The sequence below is a fragment of the Brachyhypopomus gauderio genome, chromosome 5, assembly GCF_052324685.1.
Source record: "Brachyhypopomus gauderio isolate BG-103 chromosome 5, BGAUD_0.2, whole genome shotgun sequence".
In the NCBI taxonomy this organism is placed as follows: domain Eukaryota; kingdom Metazoa; phylum Chordata; class Actinopteri; order Gymnotiformes; family Hypopomidae; genus Brachyhypopomus; species Brachyhypopomus gauderio.
The window spans coordinates 25,085,948-25,107,704 of record NC_135215.1 but is presented as its reverse complement, the minus strand read 5'-3'; the positions used below and the strand labels follow the sequence as shown (position 1 = coordinate 25,107,704).

Below are 21,757 nucleotides of genomic sequence, written 5' to 3'. Positions count from 1 at the left end.
CCCACCTCTCCAAATTAGAGCAACAACCTCTAGACCTGCTTCTGCCTGACAGAAAAACACTGTCACCGTTATTAATTATTCCCCTTATTCCCCTCGTTTCTTCTCCCCTCTGCTTCTTCTCCCTCATTTTTACTTTGCTCTCTCACTCCTGTCATCTCTCCCTCTCTCATTCTCTCTCATTTCCCTGTCCATCACTGTCCATCTCCCCATCTTTTTCTCATCTTCTTTCTCTCTCGCTCTCCGTCTCTCTCTCTGTCTCTGTCCCGCCATCCCCTCCGCGTTGTGATTGGCTAGCAGCTGCCTCCCATGTGCTGCCTCATCGCTTCTCGTAAAAGCGATCGGGGCTGAGGCGTTAAGGAAATGACGATCGACGGGCGGATTAAAAACAGCCTGCATGGTGATGACTGATCTGATCTCGCTCCAGACTACACACACACACACACACACACACACACACACACACACACCCGTCCCTCCACCCAGCAACGGCGGCGATGGCAGGAGGAACCTGACGGCATTATAAGTGAGAATCCCCGCTCTACCCTCTTCAGTGGCAGCCAGAGGGAGGGAGTCCTTGGTAAATGAATATTGTTCTGCAGTCTCACGTTGCCTTTCATAAGCTCCCCGCGCACCCCACTGGGCTGTGACAGTGATTTATAGTTCCTGTCAATCACTGCGCGTATGCGTGTGTGTCGCTGTGTTGTGTCGTGAGTGGGACACACTGGGAGCATATATATTATGGAGGGTGTGTAGTATGGAAGGTCTATATTATTGAGGGTGAATAGTATGGACTATAGTGTATAGTATGCAGGATGTGTATTATGGTGTATTAGGTCAAATGCCAATTCCCCTGCCGCACTCCTCTGAACTACTTGGGCGTCATGGTCCTGACCACCAGAAATGACCAGCACCTCACAAACCTGCTTTTATACTGACCTGGATTCATGGTATACTGGTTATTGGGTGAGCATTTTGAATTCCTTTGTACACAAACACGTGTGCACACACAGAGACACAGACACACACAGCCCTATGTCTCGCATGCAAAATACCTTTTGTCATTCCCTCCTGGCTGCAGGTGCTGTGCTTCTATGGGGCTAATCCCCCCCCTGGAGAATAGTGCTGTGTGTGTGTGTGTGTGTGTGTGTGTGTGTGTGTGTGTGTGTGTGTGTGTGTGTGTGTGTGTGTGTGTGTGTGTGTGTGTGTGTGTGTGTGTGTGTGTGTGTGTGTGTGTGTGTGTGTGTGTGTGTGTGTGTGTGTGTGTGTGTGTGTGCCGGCACCAGTGTAGGGCATGTGGTGTTATGTCTCGCTGAATCGAGGTGGGGTTTCCGTTGCATTCTTCTCATCTTCTTTAGTCTTTTTTGTTTTTTGGATTCTTTTTTTTTTTTTTTTTTGGTGGGGAGTAGGGGGTGGGGGTCAAGTCACAGGTCACCTCCCAGGGAGCACCCAGACAGGGTTGTTGACCTGATGAACAAACTTGCACATTATCTGATGTGAGTCACACCCCTGAGCTGTCTCAATAGTTCACTCCAGAGGTTGGATCAAATTGGTATGGGCCAAACCATCTCTTCACTGGGTCAGAACTGGAGGGGTGATGGAAGTGTTTATAGTGCTCAGACATTTGAATAGCTCCTCGTTTGAATAACGCCTTGATTTTTCTGTTTTCTTGGGCACCCTGGAGGCAAGTAATGATCAATTTACATGAAATTAAATCCCCTGCTTGGGAGACCACACACACACACACACAGGCGACTGCTAGGTTATGCTATGAACTGCACTCTGTCTCATATCCATGTTTGTGTCAGCCACTCCTTGGTACTCACCTGCAGTGAATCTGTTTAAGGGAGGTTATTTGGGAGTTAACGTAATCCCTAGCATTCTTCACAACAGATCGCGGTGGCTCTGACTCCACCCCTAACCCCGCCCACAGCCCTGGCACAGGCACTCACCAATGTAGAGCGCTGGCCCTTTGACTGTTCTCCAAAAGGCTGATGTAGAGCGGGGGCCCTGCTCCTCTCTTAGTCTTAACTGGAGGTTGAGGCTACATGAGCTTTCAACCTTTCAGACCAGGAAGATCGAAGGTTATCTGATCCACAACGAAGAAAAACAATGAATCATCTAAAGAGACAAAAGAGACACAGAGCTCAGGAATGGAGAGATGAAGAGAGGGATGAGGGTGAAGAGCAGACGAGAGGGTTGAGGGTGGTGTTGGAGATAAAGAAGAATAAGGGTGCGCCTCCAACAGCCTCTGTCTGTGTTCAGCACCACAGCCTCGGGTTTGGGTCGCAGCTGTGTCGGGCTGCTGAGAGTTCCCCGGTGATGAAAGCTGCAGTTTTACGGCGCTCTGCACGGGAAGCTGCGTGTCGGTACATGTCGGAGGTTGACAATGTCATTACATTGTGAGAGAGTATGATCTAAAGGAGTGGTGTGGAGGAACCAGTTTCAGGTTCATGTTGTGTCCGGCCTGGAGAATTTAGGCATGACACCTGAACAGGCGTCTGACCTGAACACCTTAGTTTAAGTCTGCATCTAATCTTTTTCTGAATTACGCTGCGTGTCCCACGGCCTCTCCCTCGTTCTGCTGGCCTGGGTGAGGAAGCTCACTGGGGTCGGGGGACCAGGGAGTGAGTGTCCACAGGCTCTTTGGCCACGGGGGTGGGGGTGGGGTCGGGTGGGGGAGGGGGTTGCTGCTTTTTCTTACTACAGGACCAGACACTAGCTAGGTTGTCTCTCTCTCTCTCTCTCTCTCTCTCTCTCTCTCTCTCTCTCTCTCTCTCTCTCTCTCTCTCTCTCTCTCTCTCTCTCAGTCTCCCTCCCCTCTTTTGTCCCTCTCTCCTCCTACGCACAGACAGGTATGACATGTTGTGATTTCGCTGATCTTTTGGTGGGTTATTGCCCATTTTTATGATGGCACACGCAGTTGTCCAATCACAGTGTCTTCTCCAAAAAGCCAATTAGCTGTCAGCCTGTCTGAGAGGTAGCCTGCTTTGGGCTTCGTCACCATGGCCACTAGAGCTTTTGATCTTCCAGATACCTCCCTCCACTCTTAGTCTTCAATCACCACACACACACACACACACACACACACACAGACATGTCCGCACATATATGCATGCGCACACCCACAACACACGTATGTGTGCCCAGAGTCCCGTTTGGTTGCCTTTGTCTACTTGTTCTACAAATAATTCCTTCTGCCTGTCCAAATATATAAAGAACTTGTAATGGAGCTTGAGAGCATTTTGTGAGAAACCTCAGTAATAAACCATTCAGTTTTGGTAAATAGTTTTGTCAGATTAATTTATCAACACAGTGTGATTCAACACTATATGGGTCCATTCATCCTTGTGACCATCACTCACTGGAGATTCAATTCAGGAACCCGCTTCCAAATGAGAACTATTGAAATATTGTCATTGTTGAAGAATGAATATTGTGATATTTCGTGATATTAAACTTGGTACCATGTCTAAAGAACACGGGTGTGTGTGTGTGTGTGTGTGTGTGTGTGTGTGTGTGTGTGTGTGCGCGTGCGTGAATGAGTGCATGTGCGCACATTTGTGTGCGTGCGTGCGTGCGTGGGTGTGTGTGTGTAAAGTGTGGATACAGCACACAGGCTGAAGCTTAGTGCAGTGGAGTGGGGAAATGGAGGCTTTTATCAGAGTTTTCCAGAGGTTCCGTCAGCTGTTGGTTTTTTGGTGTGTGAGTGTGCATGCGTGTGTTTGCATGTGTGTTTTAACCATGTGGACACAATGCTTTAGCAGTCATGCTCATTCATTTAGTAAAACTTCCAATTTGTTGCAGTTGGTAAAAGCAATATGACTGCTCCAACATAGAAAGTTTTCAGAAAGCTATCTTGAGTCCTGATGCTTCTTGCTTGGACACAATCGACATTTCTTTATCCCAGAGTGATGCTGTATCTAAAGAAGATGAGGCTTTATGTCTGGGGAGATGAAACCTTCAACATCTCCAGCGTGTGTGTGCGAGCTGGTATGTGGGTGTGCAGACTGAGTGCACCACTCTGATTCTGATTATAGTGCTAGAAGAGTGTTAATGATGATTGCTGGGCGGAATGAAAGGGCACTACAGGCAGCCTGCCACCCCTGGCCAGGTTCAGCCTACCCAGAGCTCCTGCCTCTTTTAATCTCTATGGTAACATGACTCACAGGATCTCAGGTTTGATCTCTCTCTCTGTGTCGTTTCCTATCTCTGTGGATTATGGTTTTGAGCGGACTGTCAAGTGGCTCCTGGTTACTGTTCAGGTTTACCACTGTCATTTCTGTTCAAATGTGGACACACAGAAGTTATAGTGATATTGGCTCTTCTTTACTGATCCGTGATGGGTTGGGAAACCAGGACTAGACTCTTGGAGACAATATTGAGACCAAGTGGCGTATACGTGTGTATACGTTGATGGTATATCGTGTACATTGTATGTTGTGGGGTGTATAGTGCTAATCTGCCTACCTGTCTAAACGTACTCTCAGCTGTTTTGTAGAACAGGTTTGGAGCAGTTCTGCAGTTTGATTGGCAGATATGTGCTTGGGGTCGAGTGATGCCAACAAACTCTGGACATTACTTTGTTGTGTTTTTATATTGTTAGCCATTCTTCATACACAGATTTGTTCCACCTGATGCACACCTTAGCCATCTTTGCACGTTTCAATTTTGGCTCTTCAGAAGGTTGTGTTTCTTCAGAAGTGCTGTTCAGGGCACCAGGGTGCCCCAAGACAAACCTGTACAGCAGGTTAAAGTAATTATGATAAATTAGCAGTTGAGAGTTCCAACTGTATCTGTACATACCCAGCATTCCGGAGGTGGAATGCACTCTTGTTAAGTGATAACGGAATTTTCCCACACAGCACCTCTTCCCTCTTGAGCTAAACCTAGGTATCAGACCAGCTCAAAACCTCTGGAATTAATCATATGTGCTGAAAATTAGAAATAGAAAATTAGAATAGTTTTTTGATCCTTGTTTGACAAAACTGGTCTACTGTGAGATCAGTGCCCTGAGAGTCATGGCGTTTTTTATGAAGCCCTCGGGGCATCGTGCCCTGTCGCTACTGCGATTGGTGTCTGATATCAGAGCGGGCGTTCTCAACCTCTGTGGAAGAAGACGAGCTAAAGCGCTCCTCAGACCTCTCCGACCTGCAATTTAAGGCCTGTGCACCCTTTAAACATGAACAAACAAAACACGCACCCACTCACACACGCACCTGCGGTATTGTATTCTTTAAATCTTTTTCAACCCCGTAGTATGTTATACTAACTGACAGTGTTCCTTCATAGTTGCACACAGACAGATAAAGTACCAAACAAGTGAAGAGGTGAGGTCACCTGTAGTTCTCGCGCACTAAAGACTTGTGTCTTGACACACCCTCCACCTGTCTGACAAACCGGATCAAAACCTGTTTTCCAAAACAACTAAAGCGAAAGCTCTTGCGTTACCGTTGCGTCCTGTGTATTTGATTTTACTTACATTTAATTACCTTTATCTTATATTTGCCCCTGGCTGCTAGCTGGTCGCATCTATTTTGCTGCTCTATAATTACCCATCAGCCACTCTGCACAGTCAGGAGCTCCTCTAATGGGGAACGTGTTTTAGTGCATTTCGAGACGCCCACAGTCTCATGGCTTGGGCGATATGTGATGGTAGAGTGTCGAGAGGCGTGCGCGTTCAGTCACGTGGCCATGGCGATATGGGGGTGGTAGGGAGGGAGACAAGAAATAGAAAATGAATTTGAGAGATAAGGGAGAGGGAGAGATGGAAAGAGGGAGGGAGAGGCTAAGGGGCCGGAACTCCACTCAGGATGATGAAACAAGTGTGTCATCTTTGTGTGTGTGTGCATGTGTGTGCGTATACGTGTGCAAAACGTGATACAGGAGGCTTCATGTCATATTTTGCAGTTGGAAGGAAAACCAGAAGAGTGGTACACATTCTATCTGCTGGTAATAAGATGAGATAAAAAGCTCTCTTCACTGTACTTGTGTACACACACCAGATCACACACTCACAGCAGGTACTGCTTCTAAACTCTGAAACGTGCTGCAAGATCCTTCTCCCACTGACACTTTTGAGGGGACCATAAATCACACTTCTTGCCTATGAGATCTGCCAGCAGCCCTGACCATGATGTTTATGAACACTCTCTAAACCTCTAAACCAGGGGTGCCCACAGTTTTCAGCTTGCGAGCTACTTATATACCGGGGTGGCGGCGAACGTAATTTATTGAGTGGATTGCAGATTGGCTACCGTGAATGTCAATCAAAATACAACCGTCAGTGCAGATGTGCGATTCATCTACTACTATTTTATGTGACGCGATCTACGCACATTCCTTCGCGATCGACCGACACTTCCTTCGCGATCGATCGACGTAATGAGCACCCCTGCTCTAAACCTACACAAGAGCTGAAAGCATATTTTTAACATACATATTTTTTAATGACCAACTGACTAAATCTACTAACCAATTTACTGATAGTAACACATAAATATCATGGTCGTAAATCATACACACCCACCCACCCGCACACACACACACACACACACACACACACACACACACACACACACACACATATATATATATTAGATTATGAAGAATCCAAATACACACAGGTGACAGTGTCAATGCTCTTGCGACAATCCTCGTGTGTCGTACTGTAATCCAGTGAAGGTTGTGTGGCGTCCCGTTTAGAAGGGATGAGACCACTGTGTGGACTGGCTTGTAAAAAGTAAGAGGCTTGAACTTGTAATAGGCTTGAACTGTTCTCACTAAGTTGTAGACGTAGAATGGTGCAATCACTGCTAAGGTTCCATGTTGTATGGAATTAACAACACAGAACCAGCAGTTGTGATTGTTCGTGGCCTCGGGGGGGGGGGGGGGGGGGGGGGGTCCAGTAATTCTTTCTTAGGCCATGGACACACACACAAACAAAAAAAACAACAACAACAACAAATGCCTCCGCAGTACCACACTAACAGCTCACTAAAACCCACATTAAATAGGTCATATACTTGGTAGCAGTTTGGTTAGGAATTCATCATTGGAACAGTAATTAGTAGATTTTTTTTGTTGTTGTTTTTCATATTCAAATTGCTCCAACTCATGCTTGGTGTAATACAGTAATAAATCATGTTGTAGTGCTTTCTGTATAACTAATGGATGAGATGTACCCTGTGGCAACTGTGACATTACTTGGCTCTAAAATCTATACTAACCTCTTTGCTGTGTGTTTATGGAGTGATGGTGCATATTGTGGAAATATGTTAATCCCCCGTAATCCACTGGTCTTCGTCCACTTAATGCTGGGGCGCAGTGCAGGTCGTAGAACAAGGTATTAGGCCCACAGGGAGTTGTGCCAACATTCCCTCTGCACGTGACCGTGACTCGTAATGGTGCGTGTGTGAAAGTGAATGCATCAGTTTGCCTCTCCAGGTCCGACCACACAGACATATGTCCGCCTACTAATCAAAACAACGCTGTGTAATGTATTAAAACGTCGGTGCGTGGGCCTAAGCGAATGCAGTTAAGTAGCACATGGTGCGGAAAGACCGGCTACAGCGGCAGTAGACTGTCCAGCTGAGAAGGGGGAGGGGCACGCACGAAAGGGAGATCAAGAAAGCGAAAGTGATGTAAAGACAGGAAATAATAAAGAAGAAACTGAGCATGCGATGGATTAAGGACAGTTCCTCTTCTCTGGTCTGGTGCTCCTCTCTGCATGTTCTCCACCTTTCTCTCTTCTACGAGTCACTATTTTTATCACTCTAGCGTCCCTCATTCTCTCTCTGTGCATTCAGACTTTCCCCTCCAGTCTGTGTGAAGTCGTGCTGCTCTACCCCCCGGTTCTTACAGACCTATTACTGCTTGGAGAGCTCGGCACAAAGAGAGAAAGGGGATGTGAAGGGAGGAATGTCGTAATAGCGGAGTGGAGCTGCAGTGTTGTAGTTCGCCTGCCCTGGAGAGTGCACAATCACCTCACCACGCGCGCACAAAGGCGGCCTTGTTTGTGCCGTGCTGAGCTGTGCCTGTCTCGCGCTCCTTCTTTGTGCGCGTTCCCGCTCTCCTTTCTCTCCCGCCGACTCTACTCTTACGCACGAGCCCAGTTCCCGTGCCAGAGAACCTCATTAATCTTTTACTTTCACTCACACCAGACGATCCTATAAAAACAGGTCTGAAAATCGGAATAGCGGTAGTTCTATTTACTTCGTCCAGTTTTATCGAATAAAAGTCAAACGAACGCTATGAGCAATCTTCATCTTGTCTCAGTAGCATCAGACAAAACGGGACAGATGTTCCTATCTTACAGTACACGGGGACTGAGAGATTTATACACTTAACTAATCATTTGGACCTTTCAAATAAACTAGGATAATAGCCAAGAGCAAAGCTATCAGGAATCATAACACTGGGCGTGGCGATTCCGCCGTGTTAATGGGAGTAGAAGATGAACGTATGCTAGTTGCCGCTTCAGATTTATTCAACGTCAAAGTTGGAGAGAGAAATGATAATCATATGCATAGAACATTTATACACATCATAAATATTGTGTATAAATAATAAATAAGTATTTATTAGCATGTTTGTTACTGTCATAAAGTATCATTTTATCACGTTTATGGTGTTTTGTTTGTGCCTCAAATTATACTGAATTATGAACTTCAGTAAATTCCTCAGACATTTCCTCCATCATCAGAAATTGCACTTTTAACACGTGAAGTATATTGTTCCCCGAAGTGGTCGTTATGCAGTCGTTGGCTAAGTACCAACAGTTTAAATTTGAATAGGGCCAGCTCTTGCTTAGCCTTTAAAATACACTGTTGGAGCCGAAGCAGTCTGTCGGCTTTCAGTTTAGCGATCCGTTTCATTCTTGTAAATGACTTTCACTCGTATCAAATCCTCTCAGAAGTGACAGTTCCCGCTCTGAGCTCAGAGTAGCGCGAGGGCTCCACCGGTGCGCGAGCGTGTCCAGGGCTGCAGCTGCAGCCGGACCTGCAGTCAACTAACTCCACGGTCTTTAATAGGCAATATTGAAAGTCCCTGGAGTGAGCTACAATCTTGTAAATGTTCTGAGTTACTGAAAATACGTTTGCTGTAACGAAAAGCCGCTTGCGACCAGGGTCAAAACGATATACCTGGTTAGATATATATATATTCAGATTCGCATGTTTAATGGCCATATTGCATATTGCATGTTTAATGGCCGAGACTTAATTAACAATGCTTCACTCGAGCTTAAGGTTTTGTTGCACTTGCCGATCATAACTGCTCGTGTGCTGTGACAACTGAACTGGATGTAACTTCGCTGTCAGCCGAGCCAATTAAGAAGGGAATATATTCTATATATCCAGGTTACAAAATGATATGTTCTCTTCCTGTATGTATTTTCGTTCTAGCTGCTCCCCGGGCTTTGTCCTCTGGCGCACAAAACGGTTTATGAGCTTTGAAATACGCCAGCTACATGTTGGCCTGTGAAGCTGCTCGCGGTTATACAATTATTTAAAATCATTGCTGTACCCCGTTAAGTGAGATTATCTAATGTTTTTAAAGAGACGCACACAATCACTGTCGACATATACCAGTGGTGACCAAACAAGCAACTGGTAGCTGAATGAATAAATAGATAAAACGTAGGCTAACATTAAGGTTGTCCCAGTGGTGACCGGGGCTCTTGGAGCTGTGACCCCAAAGCTGGAGGACTGGATCTGGCGGTTCCCATGAATGACGCCAGTCCAGCAAAAACAGTCTGCAGGCCCTCCAACTCCCAGGACTTTGGAGTCCTGTGAGGAAAAATATATGACCACCCACTGGAAGAGTGAGACAGAAATGTATGATTCTATATATGAGGGAGAGAACTGGGTAAGTAGAAGTGAGAGAGGTCCGGGACGTGCGGAAGCGTGTGGGGGCTGCGAGGTAATGGGCTCACAGACGCACTCCGCATTCCTGCCTGCTGGAGGCACCGGAGCGCAACGAGAATTATGAACTCAGCACAATGAAGAGTCAAATTCAATCAGCGAGCCCTGCTGTTCCCCACAGCCCACTGAAAGAGATGACACGGTGGGTGTGTGTCTGTGCGCGTCCGTGTCTGTGCGTGATGAGCGGAGTTTATTCTGAGTGACAGCGTGGAGGAGGAGCACGACTCTGTTTATGTAAGCTATTCATATGTAAAAATGGGTCTTTAGATCTCGGTGATGAAGGGGTTTGAGGGTAGATGTAAGCACTGGTTTAGAACAAAGCTTTTTTTTTGTTGTTCCTTCCTGCCAGGCTGGCACCAGAACGATTCTCACATCAACTTACCTTCTTCACGTACCTGTATCTTTTAGAACTAGTGTTTAAGATTCTGTTTGTTCTATTAACTCTGTTCCCATATTTTATTTTTATGTATTTATCTTGCCTCTGTATATTTTAGCCACATTGTCCAAATAATTGTCATGAAACCCCAGCATGCTGGTAATCCCACTTTAGGTTATAAACTATGGAAGTCATTATTATTATTATTATTAGTGTTGCTGTTGTTAAGTATTTAATTAATTATTTATTTGTTTTAATGATGTGCAACAGTGATTTGAAACATTGATGTGGCACCTTTGTAGTCCTCTCTCTGATATCTGTTCGGTAGTGTAATTAACTGGCTTTCTGCTTAATGAGCAGATATGTGAATACATTAGCATAACACAGCCTTTTAATCAGCCTATGTACCAACGTGGGCGTTGATATTAAAACTCTGAACCATACTTAGACACACCCACACAGCACTCGGGTCCTATTCCCATTATGCATACTACTTGACATGTTAATGTCGTGTGGCACGATCAGACCTTTGTCACTTTGCATTGGCTACATTTTGGGCACACTTCCTGGTCCCTCTGGCTAACCTTCAGGTTCTTGCATTCTGCAGTCTTAATTTTTGGAGAATATTCTTCTTTCTCTCACGTTCCATTTCTCTCTCTCACAGTCACACACACACACACACACACACACACACCCATGCACACCCATACTTACGTACATACAGACACGTACAGATGACATGATGTGTTGGGGCTGCTGGCGATCTCTGGCCATTTGTCAGTTCGCTTGCCATACTGAACCTGTTTATTTCCCAGCTAGAGTAATTACTTTAACCTTTGTCCTCATCTTCTGCATGATTGGAACCAGCTGGAATGTGTGCAAGAAAATGCACACAAACACACACACCACACACACAAACACACACATGTAACACACACACACACACACAGTGAGAGGGAGTGTAAGCAAGCAAGTGAGAGAGCCTGAGATTGGGCAGGGGCCCTGGGGCCTTTAACCTCAGCCTGTACAGTTTGTCTCTATATGGTTGTTCTGCCTTCTGCTCTGGAACTGCTCCCCCTGCTGGACAAAGTTTAGTCCACTGTGTTTACATACGTAGAGGCAATTTGTGCTCAAGAGAAGTAAGGAGCATGCACATTTGCACATAATCGCACACACTCACACACACTTGCTGCTTTCAGCAGGATCTGTCCAGGCCCATCCTAAGCCTGGCCTTAATTAACCTGGTCCATCTAACCTGTCAGTCAAATGGGTGCTCTCCTCCGAGAGAGCATCGTAATTAAAAGACAGAGAGATAGTGAGGGGGGCACTCTGAGCAGGTCTGCTGACCTCACACCTCTACGCATAATTAAACAGTGCTGTGCAGTATTTTATCAGAGGGAGAGGGAGATGTATTCGGTTGAAGGACGGAGATAGCGAGGTTGGTCAGGGTTTTAAAAATAGACAGCAGAGGGGACATTGTGGGAGACATCGGAAGAGATTGGGACAGGAGGAGGCTGATATAGTGTGGAAAGCACCCTACAAATCTCTGACTTCAGCCATCGTGTGGTCAGGGAAGCATTTAAATCAGCCTACTCAGTCTGCCCTCTCAGCGTCGGAAAGAATGTACACACACACACACACACACACACACGCACACACACACACACACACACACACACACACACACACACACACACACTGTTGCTGTACCGTCCCCGACGCTGTGTGTAATTCTCCTAGCCTGTATGAGTCTGATTATCGTCCTGACTGCTGAGATTCAATGCTGGCACTAGCTGAAAGCTGCCTGGAATGGATTTGTAATAGACATTGCCAGGCACCACATTTTGGCCATTGGTATTTAACAGCAACTCCCCCTGTCCTAGACCCAGCAAACCTGACTTCTAAGAGTGCTGCTGATTCAGTGATCAGGTATGGGGCAGATGAGCTTTGTTGTGTATATGCTTAGTACGTTTCTCTACGTTGAAATGTCTGTATTACATGGCTTTGACTTTCTGAAGCCTCTGTTTGATCAGGATGGGTGATTTTATTGTTGTCAGTGCACTCAGTGACCCACAGAGTGGCCCATAGACTGGCACTGTGTATTCCCAGTGGAGTTGCCTTGCTCTTAGTCTGTGCCTATGTGTGTGGACTGGCTTCTCCTCATTTTGAATCCGAAACTATTTTATCTTCGAGACATGTCTTCAAGTCTCACTTTCTCCTTACTGGCTTCCAAGAAGGTATTTCCAAAAATTCCAGTAGTACTGTTTTGTCTGCAGATCATTTCCTGACATAGAAGGATGTAAATCACGTTCTTGAGTCACAGTACTGTTGGCTCAAGATACCAGAATTTCCCGAGACCCCAGAGGGGGGGTTAGCAATGCAATACCACTTGTAAATTCCACCATGGGAAAGAAGCTAAGCTTCAGTGCAGCAACCCATTCATGACTGAATTACCGAAACAAAGTTTTTCTTTGGTTTAAAATTTTCTGGGCGCATGGCCAAAGCCTAGAAGTCCCTGGTAAGAGAAAAGCGTTGAGGTTGTAGTGTTTCTGTGAAAGGTGCCACACCTTTTCCCGCTCGCATGCAGTATTCTGACAGATGAGTCTTGTAATGTATAGGAGAGGACTGTAGGCTAGAGCCCAGAGTATTTTAGCAATATACTGTCTAGAAGATTCTTAAAATATTCTACAATGAAGATCAGTAGATGTTCAATGGTTTAGGCAAAGAAGTATAAAAGACTTACAAAAAATCAGTAAATTACACGTTAAAACCCTTTCTGTTTTGAACATTACTTTCTGTATGTTGAAGGTTTCTGAGATTATCAATAGTTTTATATGGCCATTGCCAATTTGATTCTCAGCTGTTCTGGAATAAAATATGAGCTGTGTCCACTGTGTGGACGATGGGGGGGGGGGGGGGGGGGGGTGTTTCTCGCTTGTCGCACGAGTAGTAGGGGATCACTCCACACCCTCCTCTGTGTCACTGTGGCATGCTAAGTCAGGCAAAATCCACACTACAATCAAAACAACTACTGTTTGTGTGTGTGTTTACTGAAAAGGTTTTTCATGGGGGTTTCCGTATTTGTGCTATGTTCTATTGAGGTGGGGGGGGCAGTTCCCAGAAAACTGAATCATCAAAATTGTATCACTTGACTGTGCTGCTGTACAAGTAGTAGCAGGTGTTCTGTCTGTTGACCTCTATAAAATCCTACCAGATAGTCAATGACAGCTACAATGACAATCTGTTTTAATGTTTGATTGGGTGACTCCCACAGTATTAATGTATCCACAGTGTATAATTAGCTTGAGGGCGGGCCTCACATGGCATTGCCCCTTAATGGGCATCATCCCTCACTGCTAACCCTAGATGGCGTGTACTCATCTTTTCTGCATAGGCTGATATTTTCAAGGGAAACAAATGAACAAGTACCAAAAGCTGCTCCCTGTGTGCATGACTCTACCTGCCATGCATCTGGTCGGTGTGTAATGTCCCAAATGGAGAAGCGAATGAATGTATTCTGATGAACAGTCTCTGTGCAGCTACAGGATCCTCCTGAAAAGCCTCTATTTCAAAAAGGCAACCTGGCTCCGTCTTAATGCACAGGGCACCGCGTGCCCGTGAGCTGTAGCCTAGAAGTCCGTGACCGTAACGGAAGCTCGGAAACGGTACATGTCCACATTCCGATGCTCATCTTCTCCACAATGGTTGGAAATGGAAGAATAAGTGTGGGCGTGGCTGTACAGTTTTAACCGGATTGTAAGCACAATAGCACAAGTGTGAACATGCCCTCTCTAAAGCAGGAATTAAATTAAATTAAATTTTGCGGCAAGCTCGGTATTTTCAGCAGAGATAGCAACAGCTTCTTAACTACATCTAACTGCCATTCGGAGTGTTGAGAGCCAAGGTTTTCTATCTGTTTGGTTATTTATTTAGGGCAGCGGTCCTATTTTTTAAGACTGTAAATAACATGGATCACAGAGAAATTATTAGTAGGATAAATAGGGATAATGACTGTGCTTTACTCAAAAGAGCTGGAGGACTCAAGCCTCAGAATCTCCCCACAATCCTCTGGGTCACCTTTTGTTATGCCTTCGCAGACAGCACCTTCTCAGCCTTTTGATGAGCACTTGACTTCTGCCCTGGTATTTGGAGGCCCAGGGGGTGTCTCTCTGAAAATGCCTGTGCTGTTATTGGCTTGGCCGGATCATGCAGTGATGTGCAGGGCTGCATCAGAGAGAGCACAATTGATTTCCTCTGTCTTCACTCTCTTCTTCTTCCACTCTCCATCTTCTTCTGCTTTTGGACACCTGTACCTCTACAGACATTTGTCATACAGGGATTTTGGCAGTTTCCTTACCTACTCATTTATTTTTTTATTTTTCTTCTCTACATGCACATGTCATGTTTGCTAGTTCTTAAACAAATGATGAGTCTCTAGTTAAGACTGACATGCTTTCAGGGATTTTCAGGGATGTCTGTGCTGCTATAGGTGTTTGCAGGTTTTTGTGACAACAAGGACACAGTTGTCCTATCATTGATTGAGAGAAGACTGGTATCACCTCAGGGACTGAGAGAAAATTGTGTTGTCCTCTATGTTAACTTATTCTTATCCAGCACTGAGTGAAGACTCTGTTATCCTCTCATGGATTGAGAGTAGACTGGTGTCCTCTGAGGGACTGAGAGAAGATTGTGTTGATGGGACCATTTACGGGATTGAATAAAGTCCAGTATCCTCTCGAAGATTGAGAGATGACTATTTTTGCTCTAACTATTTATAATTATGCAAAGAATGGTGTCTACTGATTCAAAGAAGGGGTATAAAATAATCTTTTACATCTGCCGTATTATTATTATTATGTGCACCTTGGTTTTCAATCACAACTGTACTCTTATTTCCTTGGTCGGCAGAAATGTCATTGTATGGGCTCTATATTCACTCATTCTCAAATTAATTACCCATTTTAAGTACTATGCATTTCCCGATGTCTTTTAATTTCTTACTTTAATTGTATATGATATGAAATTGTTTAATCTATTTTCCTCTTCGTGTAATTATAAATAGAGTTTATTTAATTTGTTACCTTTCATTATTTCCTATTTATTCACTGTATTCAATAATTCTGTATGTTTTAATTTAGATTTCTCCATAAAGTACTTTGTAAACTATGTTTAAGAAAGCACTATTTAAATATCTCTCTGTCTCTGTCCCTTCCTCAGAAATGGCGTGGCGTTGCGTGGCGGCCCTTACAGTGCTGCTGTGTGTTGGCCACTCCCACTGCGATCAATCCCACCCCCAGTTCTCCTCCAACTCCGAAATCAACACGGTGGTCCAGGATGTGCGCACAGGCCGCATCTACCTGGGCGTGGTCAACGCTGTCTACCAGCTTAACGTGGACCTGCACAAGGAAAGCACGGCCGTGATGGGCCCGAAGAAGGATCATCCGAGCTGCACGCCACCAATCACGCCGCAGTGTACCGAACAAACCGAGACGAACAACATCAACAAGCTGCTCCTGGTGAACCGCGACAACGGCACGCTGGTGGCGTGTGGCAGCATCTTCAGAGGCATCTGCGCACTGCTCAACCTGAGCCGCGTGGAGCAGCAGATCTACTACAGCGACGCCAAAGGCGAGAAGACGTACGTGGCCACCACGGACAAGAACGTGGCCGTGGTGGGCGTGATCTCACACTTCCAAAAGAGAAGTGACCGTGGCACTTCCAAGAATCTGACCGTCTTCCTGGTGGGGAAAGGGTACAGCGGCTCAGACGGCTCCAAGCTGATCAGCACGCGTCTGCTGCAGGAGCAGGCCGAGATGGACATGTTCGAGAACGTAATGGAGACGTCGACGGTGCAGACCAGCCTGTATGTGCAGCGCTACCAGCACGACTTCCGCCACGCCTTTACGCATGGGCACCACATCTACTTCCTGTTCTCGAGGGCCGCCAACGCTGGCGAGAGCCGGCGGGCCACTTTCGCCGCACGCTTGTGTGAGAATGACGACCACTACTACTCGTACACAGAGCTGCAGCTCAACTGCAGCGCCGGAACCGAGAACATCTACAACCGGCTGCAGTCGGCGCACGTGGCGGCCCCGGGTCACGTGCTGGCCCAGCGCCTTGGGATCAGCAACGGCGCCAAGGTGCTGTTCGCCGTCTTTGGCTCCGACGATGAGTCTGCTGGCTCGGCGCTTTGCGTCTACCCGCTCCTCAGCATTGACAGCCGGCTGGAGGAGGTGATTGAGTCTTGCTACCGCGGCGAACTCCTGAGCGACGGCAAACCCAAAACGGTATACTCGCCGTACTCCAACGACGCCATCTGCAAAACGAAACGAGAGGTAAATGGGCCTTTGATGTCGACCTGCAGCGAGCTTTTCCCATGAAAGATCTCGTGTAAAAAAATAAAGAAATAAAAAATTCGAAGCCAACTGTTGCCGTCCACACATTTTAAAAACCGGCACAATTTGTAAAATTTGTATTTTGTTTTCTCAGCAGCAAAACATTGTGAAGCAGTACCCGTGTGGAGCGGAGTTCCTGCCCTCTCCCCTGGCCAGCAGGGCGGAGTTTGCTCTAAATGCTACTCCCGCCTACATCCGGCAGAGCGAACTGACGTCGGTGGCCGTGGCTGTGGAGGACGACCACACTGTGGCCTTCCTGGGAACCAGCCTGGGTGAAGTGTTCAAGGTGAGCTCCCTCCACCTACCCCACCCGCTGCAGAGGGGTGTCACTTGCTTATCAGTCTGGGGAGGGTTTGGTGCATGGGGGAGGCCATTCTCAGTGCTAATAGTTTTGAGGTAGGCATTGAGGTGACCTCTCCCTTGGCTTTGAGGAGCACAGCTTAAATGCTGATATTAACCTCTTTGCATCTGGGCATGCTTTCAAATCAGCAGGATACTTTGTTACTACAAGTATCACTTCAAGTTTGAGGTCATATTCATGCATCAGACTTAATCTTTCCAATCTGAAGCTTTAATGAGCAAATATTTATTTTCATTTTGCCTAAACAGTGAACTCTAATATTTACCGCACTCCACCTGCACTTGTATGACACATTGTTCACTCTGCATGACAGGCTGTGAACACTTGAGTCTGCGACCCCCTGTAGGTGACCTTTTGACCTCTGACCACATTCAACTTTGCAGGTGCATCTGGCCAGCCAGTCTGACGCCTATGGCAAGATTCCTGGAGACGGTGCAGACGGGCCAGTAAACAAAAACATGTTTTTCGACTCCAGTTTGGACCATCTGTTCATTACTACTTCCAGAAAGGTTGGGGAATAATACCTGCTCACAGCTATGCACCACGGTCGACATGGTCTACTCTCTTGTACATGAATTAATCAATGTGATATTTCAGGCCAACTGTAATTTAACCCTGATCTAACACAGCTGTCTAATTACTGAAGACTAATATTGTGATATTAGAAGAGAAGTCTATGTGTACTGACAACAGAAAACTTGTATGAAAGATAGAGGAAGAAAAATCCTTATCTCTGGTAATAGATGGTATGCAATATGGTATCTCGTATAGTGGATGAGAAATAGTTGGATTAAATTAGATTAATTTAGATTAATTAAATTAGAATTGGTCTAAACAAATTATGTATTGCTTTTTAATAAAAATGCTGAAATGACACTGTAACTGTTCATAAACCTTAGAGAAGAGATTAGAGTAGAGTAGCCATAGTGTTTTTCCTGCTCAAGGCCCTCATGTGAGGAGACTGATTACTCATTAAACCAAAACAGCACATGCAGCAGCTCTTCTGAAACACAGGTGCATGATTTTTTTCAACGGCCCCGCCTTCTGTGGCCCCTCCCCTCCAGATCGCCAAGGTCCCCGTGCAGACGTGCGAGCAGAAGAAGGACTGCCAGTCCTGCGTGAACCAGCGTGACCCCTACTGCGGCTGGTGTGTGCTGGAGGGCAGGTGAGTGGGACGAAAGACCACACCCACCCTGTGCAGAAGAGGGCGGGGCTTCCCGAGCCGACATTTGAGTGGCGTCATTCCAGTCAGGGTCAAGTTGAGCGTGGAGGCCATTGATGAGTTTTATTTTTTTGTTTGTATTTTTTTTCTTCTCCCCACCTCTCCCCACCTCACAGGTGCACCATGCAGAAGGAATGTGCACAAGGGAAGGAGAAGAACGCCTGGCTGTGGAGCCCGAATCAGCAGTGCGTGACCGTCAGGGCCTTCAACCCTCCCCACCTCAGCTGCAAAAAGACCCAGCAGGTCAGCACTCTGAGAGTCGCAGCTGTCTCAAATCGGCCGACATGACCAGGCAGAATTCCCGATACCCGCAATAACTCGTGTGGTCACACTGGTAGTGTTACTGTGGCAACACTGATTACATGGGATGTTCTGTGTATACCGTGCCTTTTTTTTTGGTAGACTGGAGCCTAAAGTTGTGGAAAAGTTCAAATGAAGCTATATGCAGGTCCAGTTTGTATACCTGCATATGTGAGAGGATATCGGTTTTCAGAATGTAAATGTTCTCCCTGTACCTATACCTATGTCTGTGAGCGTGAACATCGAATTTTAAAGCTAGACATCGTATCCAATCATCCCAAATGACACAAGAGCATGGTCATTTTACAGGGATTGTAATCTGCCTTTCGCTCGCACTAGCCTTCAGAAACTGCTTCCCTTCACCAGAGAAACCACAGTTTCAGTAATGAGAGTTCGTATTTCATTGAATGTAATACAGCAACGGCCGCTGGTAACCTTGAATTAACTTCATGGGTCGGCTCCGATAAATGAGCTTTACTTCTTCACACTTCTCTGCAGAATATCAATTTTCCCGGTAGTTCTTCTTCATGCCCCTCCCCCCCCAGCCTTACCCCATTGTGATTTAATTTTATGTGACATCACATTATCTGTGAACAGTGTGGAATTTCTGTTGTGCTTTGCGAAGCAATCACTGTGAAGCCACTGCATTACACCTCATGTCAGTGTATAAACTGTTTACTGAGAATTTTTGGAACTTTGTAGATTTTTTTTTTTTTTATCTCTGTTCAACTTTTCTTCTTAGGTGGAGATCGATGTGCCGACCCTCCCCAGCATTGCGGATGGGAAACTGAAGTGTAAAATTGGCGCTACCACGAGTGGTGCTGTAATGCAGGGCAGCAAAGTCATCTGCAGTCTTCCAAACCCCTCAGAAATCCCACACACGCCCGAGACACAAGGTGAGCCCTGTCCCCTGCCCACACCACCAGACAGGTCAGCAGACGGGCATCGGTAGCAGCGGTCCAGCTGAACCCTCATGACACCTCACAATGAATGCAGTAACACCGCATGACAAATGCAGTAACACGGCCAAAAGTACACATGGTGATGAATCCAAATGAGACCCTGAACACCCTGTGATTCTCTAACACTACCCCCCCCCCCCCCACCCCAGACTTTGTGGCCGTGCCGGTGAAGCTGTTGGTGGACGGTGACATTGAGGTGGCAGCCAGCGAGTTCAAGTTCTACAACTGCGCCGCTGTCGTGCAGAAAGCAGCAAACACGCCGTAAGTGCTAACCGAGTGCTGAGCCTGCCTGGGGGGCTGACCCTGCCTGGGGGGCTGACCCTGCCTGGGGGGCAGAAGAATCTCGCCAATTGTTATTTGACCATGGTGAGCCAGGCAGTTACATACCCGCCATGGTGATGCTGTTTGTTTCTCTTCCTCTCTGTCCGCCATTTGCAAAGGTGCTCTGTCTGCGTGAACAGCGAATGGGGCTGTCAGTGGAACACGGAGACGCACACCTGTGGTGACCAGGATGGCTCAGCGGACGGCACTCGCATCATCCAGCACAATGAGGTGAGGTTGCACCAGGATGCCAGGTGAGCGTTCGGTCACAAGCATGGGCCAATCAGAACAGGTTCTCTATCCTCCCATCGCTGACTGTGGGGCTGGAAAGGTGTCAGTGTTTGACAGTAACAAGTGACGTGCAGTCTTGGCATGACTGCTCCGAACGTCTGGGCTGATGTAGTTCTCCATCTTCCTTGCAGCCTGACGGATGTCCTCAGTTTGAGAAGCCAGAACCGCTGCTCATTCCTGTGGGCTTCAGAATCCCCATCAGCTTTTATGGCAGAAACCTGGAGCAGTACGAGGTAATGAAACGTACCCACAATTCCTGTGGTGTCATTGCTAATTTGTGCTAGTTTCCTCATGCACTCATACACACATAATTCATTATACGCACACACACACACACACACACACCTTTCTCTCTTAGAAGCCTGCATTCTTAGCCGTAAAAGTTATTTAAACAGTTTTGTGGATGTGTTTCAGGGAAAAAGCTTGCAGATTGGCACTGAGCTCATGAAGCAGGTGGGAGATGTCACATCCTTCCCGGATGGAGTGAAGTTCAGCTTCGAGGGCTATGAGGTCTGTATCAAGACAGTCACTCCATCCCTGATGTGCTCCTGTCTCATAGACTTAGGCTTGCTCTCACTTGACACCCTCCCCCCATCCCCACCCCTCCCCACCCCGCAACTTTCTTCCCCACGGTGAGTTCCATACAGAATTTGAGTCAGAGTAGCTAGAGTACGTCTCATTCTGTCAGTCTCAGGATGTGTTTGCGGAGTGAGCTTGGACAGGCACGAGCACTTAATGTGCTGAGTAGCGTGGAACGGAGAGGCAGTCACGTCTCCAGGCCTATATGGACAGAGACATCTGTCTTCTTTTTTTTTTGACCCGCCTTCATGAAGAATGTCCCACAAAAGAATCACAAGGGAATTGTCAGGTAGTCGTTAGCAGGAGTGGAAATCTGTTTTGCTTTATTGTAGCGCTTGGCCTCAGTTTCAACATGGAGAATCCGCCCCCTGAACGTGGCAGGTTACAAACACAAGTCAGGTGTTTCTCACCAGGTGAACCTAATAATGTGAACCAATCATTGCTTGGGGCAGGTTTTCTGTACGGATCATAGTGAATGTGACTGGTCCAACCAATCAGTTGTGATGGCCAAAGCACATCCAAAAATGCCTTTGGAAAGTTAGCGTTTCAGTCATTAGCACATGGTTTGTGATGGCGAAGCAGCCAGCATATAACCAGGTGTGTGACAGTGAGAAGTCTCTTTACCTGCTGCATTTGTTCTTGCCTAGTTCACTTACGACAAAACACCCGAAGTGAACGTGACGTTCTACGTGAAGGAAAAAGGAACAGAGAGAAAGATCGACAGCACCTTGCAGGGTAAGACGCTCGGGGTCGGCCTCTCAGGGTAAGACGCTCTGGGTCGGCCTCCCAGGATAAGAAACTCGGGGTCGGCCGCCCAGGGAACGAATCTCGGGGTCAGCCTCCCAGCCATGGAGAGTGGGCTGAGAGGGTTTGCAGTGGCTCCTATTGCCATGATAGCTCACCAAAGGTCTAGTCAAAGGAATCTTCCATGCGTGGGAGCGATCGACCACATACCCACTTCCCACAAAGCACCTTTTTGTGAGAAATGTGTCAAAGACTGGTTTTACAGACAGATGAAGTTTAACCTTGG

The 21,757-nt window shown here is 46.6% G+C and overlaps 1 protein-coding gene across 2 annotated transcripts in view; it reads left to right on the top strand.

Annotated features, from left to right (window-relative positions):
• The window catches only part of plxnb2a.1 (plexin b2a, tandem duplicate 1), an 80,713-nt gene that overhangs the window by 41,640 nt on the left and 17,316 nt on the right, over positions 1-21,757 (top strand). The window contains exons 3-13 of one of the 2 annotated variants that reach the window (XM_077006675.1): positions 15,514-16,631; positions 16,789-16,977; positions 17,436-17,561; positions 18,117-18,217; positions 18,391-18,517; positions 19,317-19,470; positions 19,686-19,797; positions 19,977-20,088; positions 20,280-20,381; positions 20,563-20,658; positions 21,375-21,462. In XM_077006675.1, the coding sequence (XP_076862790.1) occupies positions 15,516-16,631; positions 16,789-16,977; positions 17,436-17,561; positions 18,117-18,217; positions 18,391-18,517; positions 19,317-19,470; positions 19,686-19,797; positions 19,977-20,088; positions 20,280-20,381; positions 20,563-20,658; positions 21,375-21,462 (2,323 nt within the window). In that variant the 5' untranslated portion in view covers positions 15,514-15,515. Of the gene's footprint in view, positions 1-15,513; positions 16,632-16,785; positions 16,978-17,435; positions 17,562-18,116; positions 18,218-18,390; positions 18,518-19,316; positions 19,471-19,685; positions 19,798-19,976; positions 20,089-20,279; positions 20,382-20,562; positions 20,659-21,374; positions 21,463-21,757 lie in introns of both variants that reach the window. The other variant, XM_077006674.1, reaches the window with a different exon arrangement.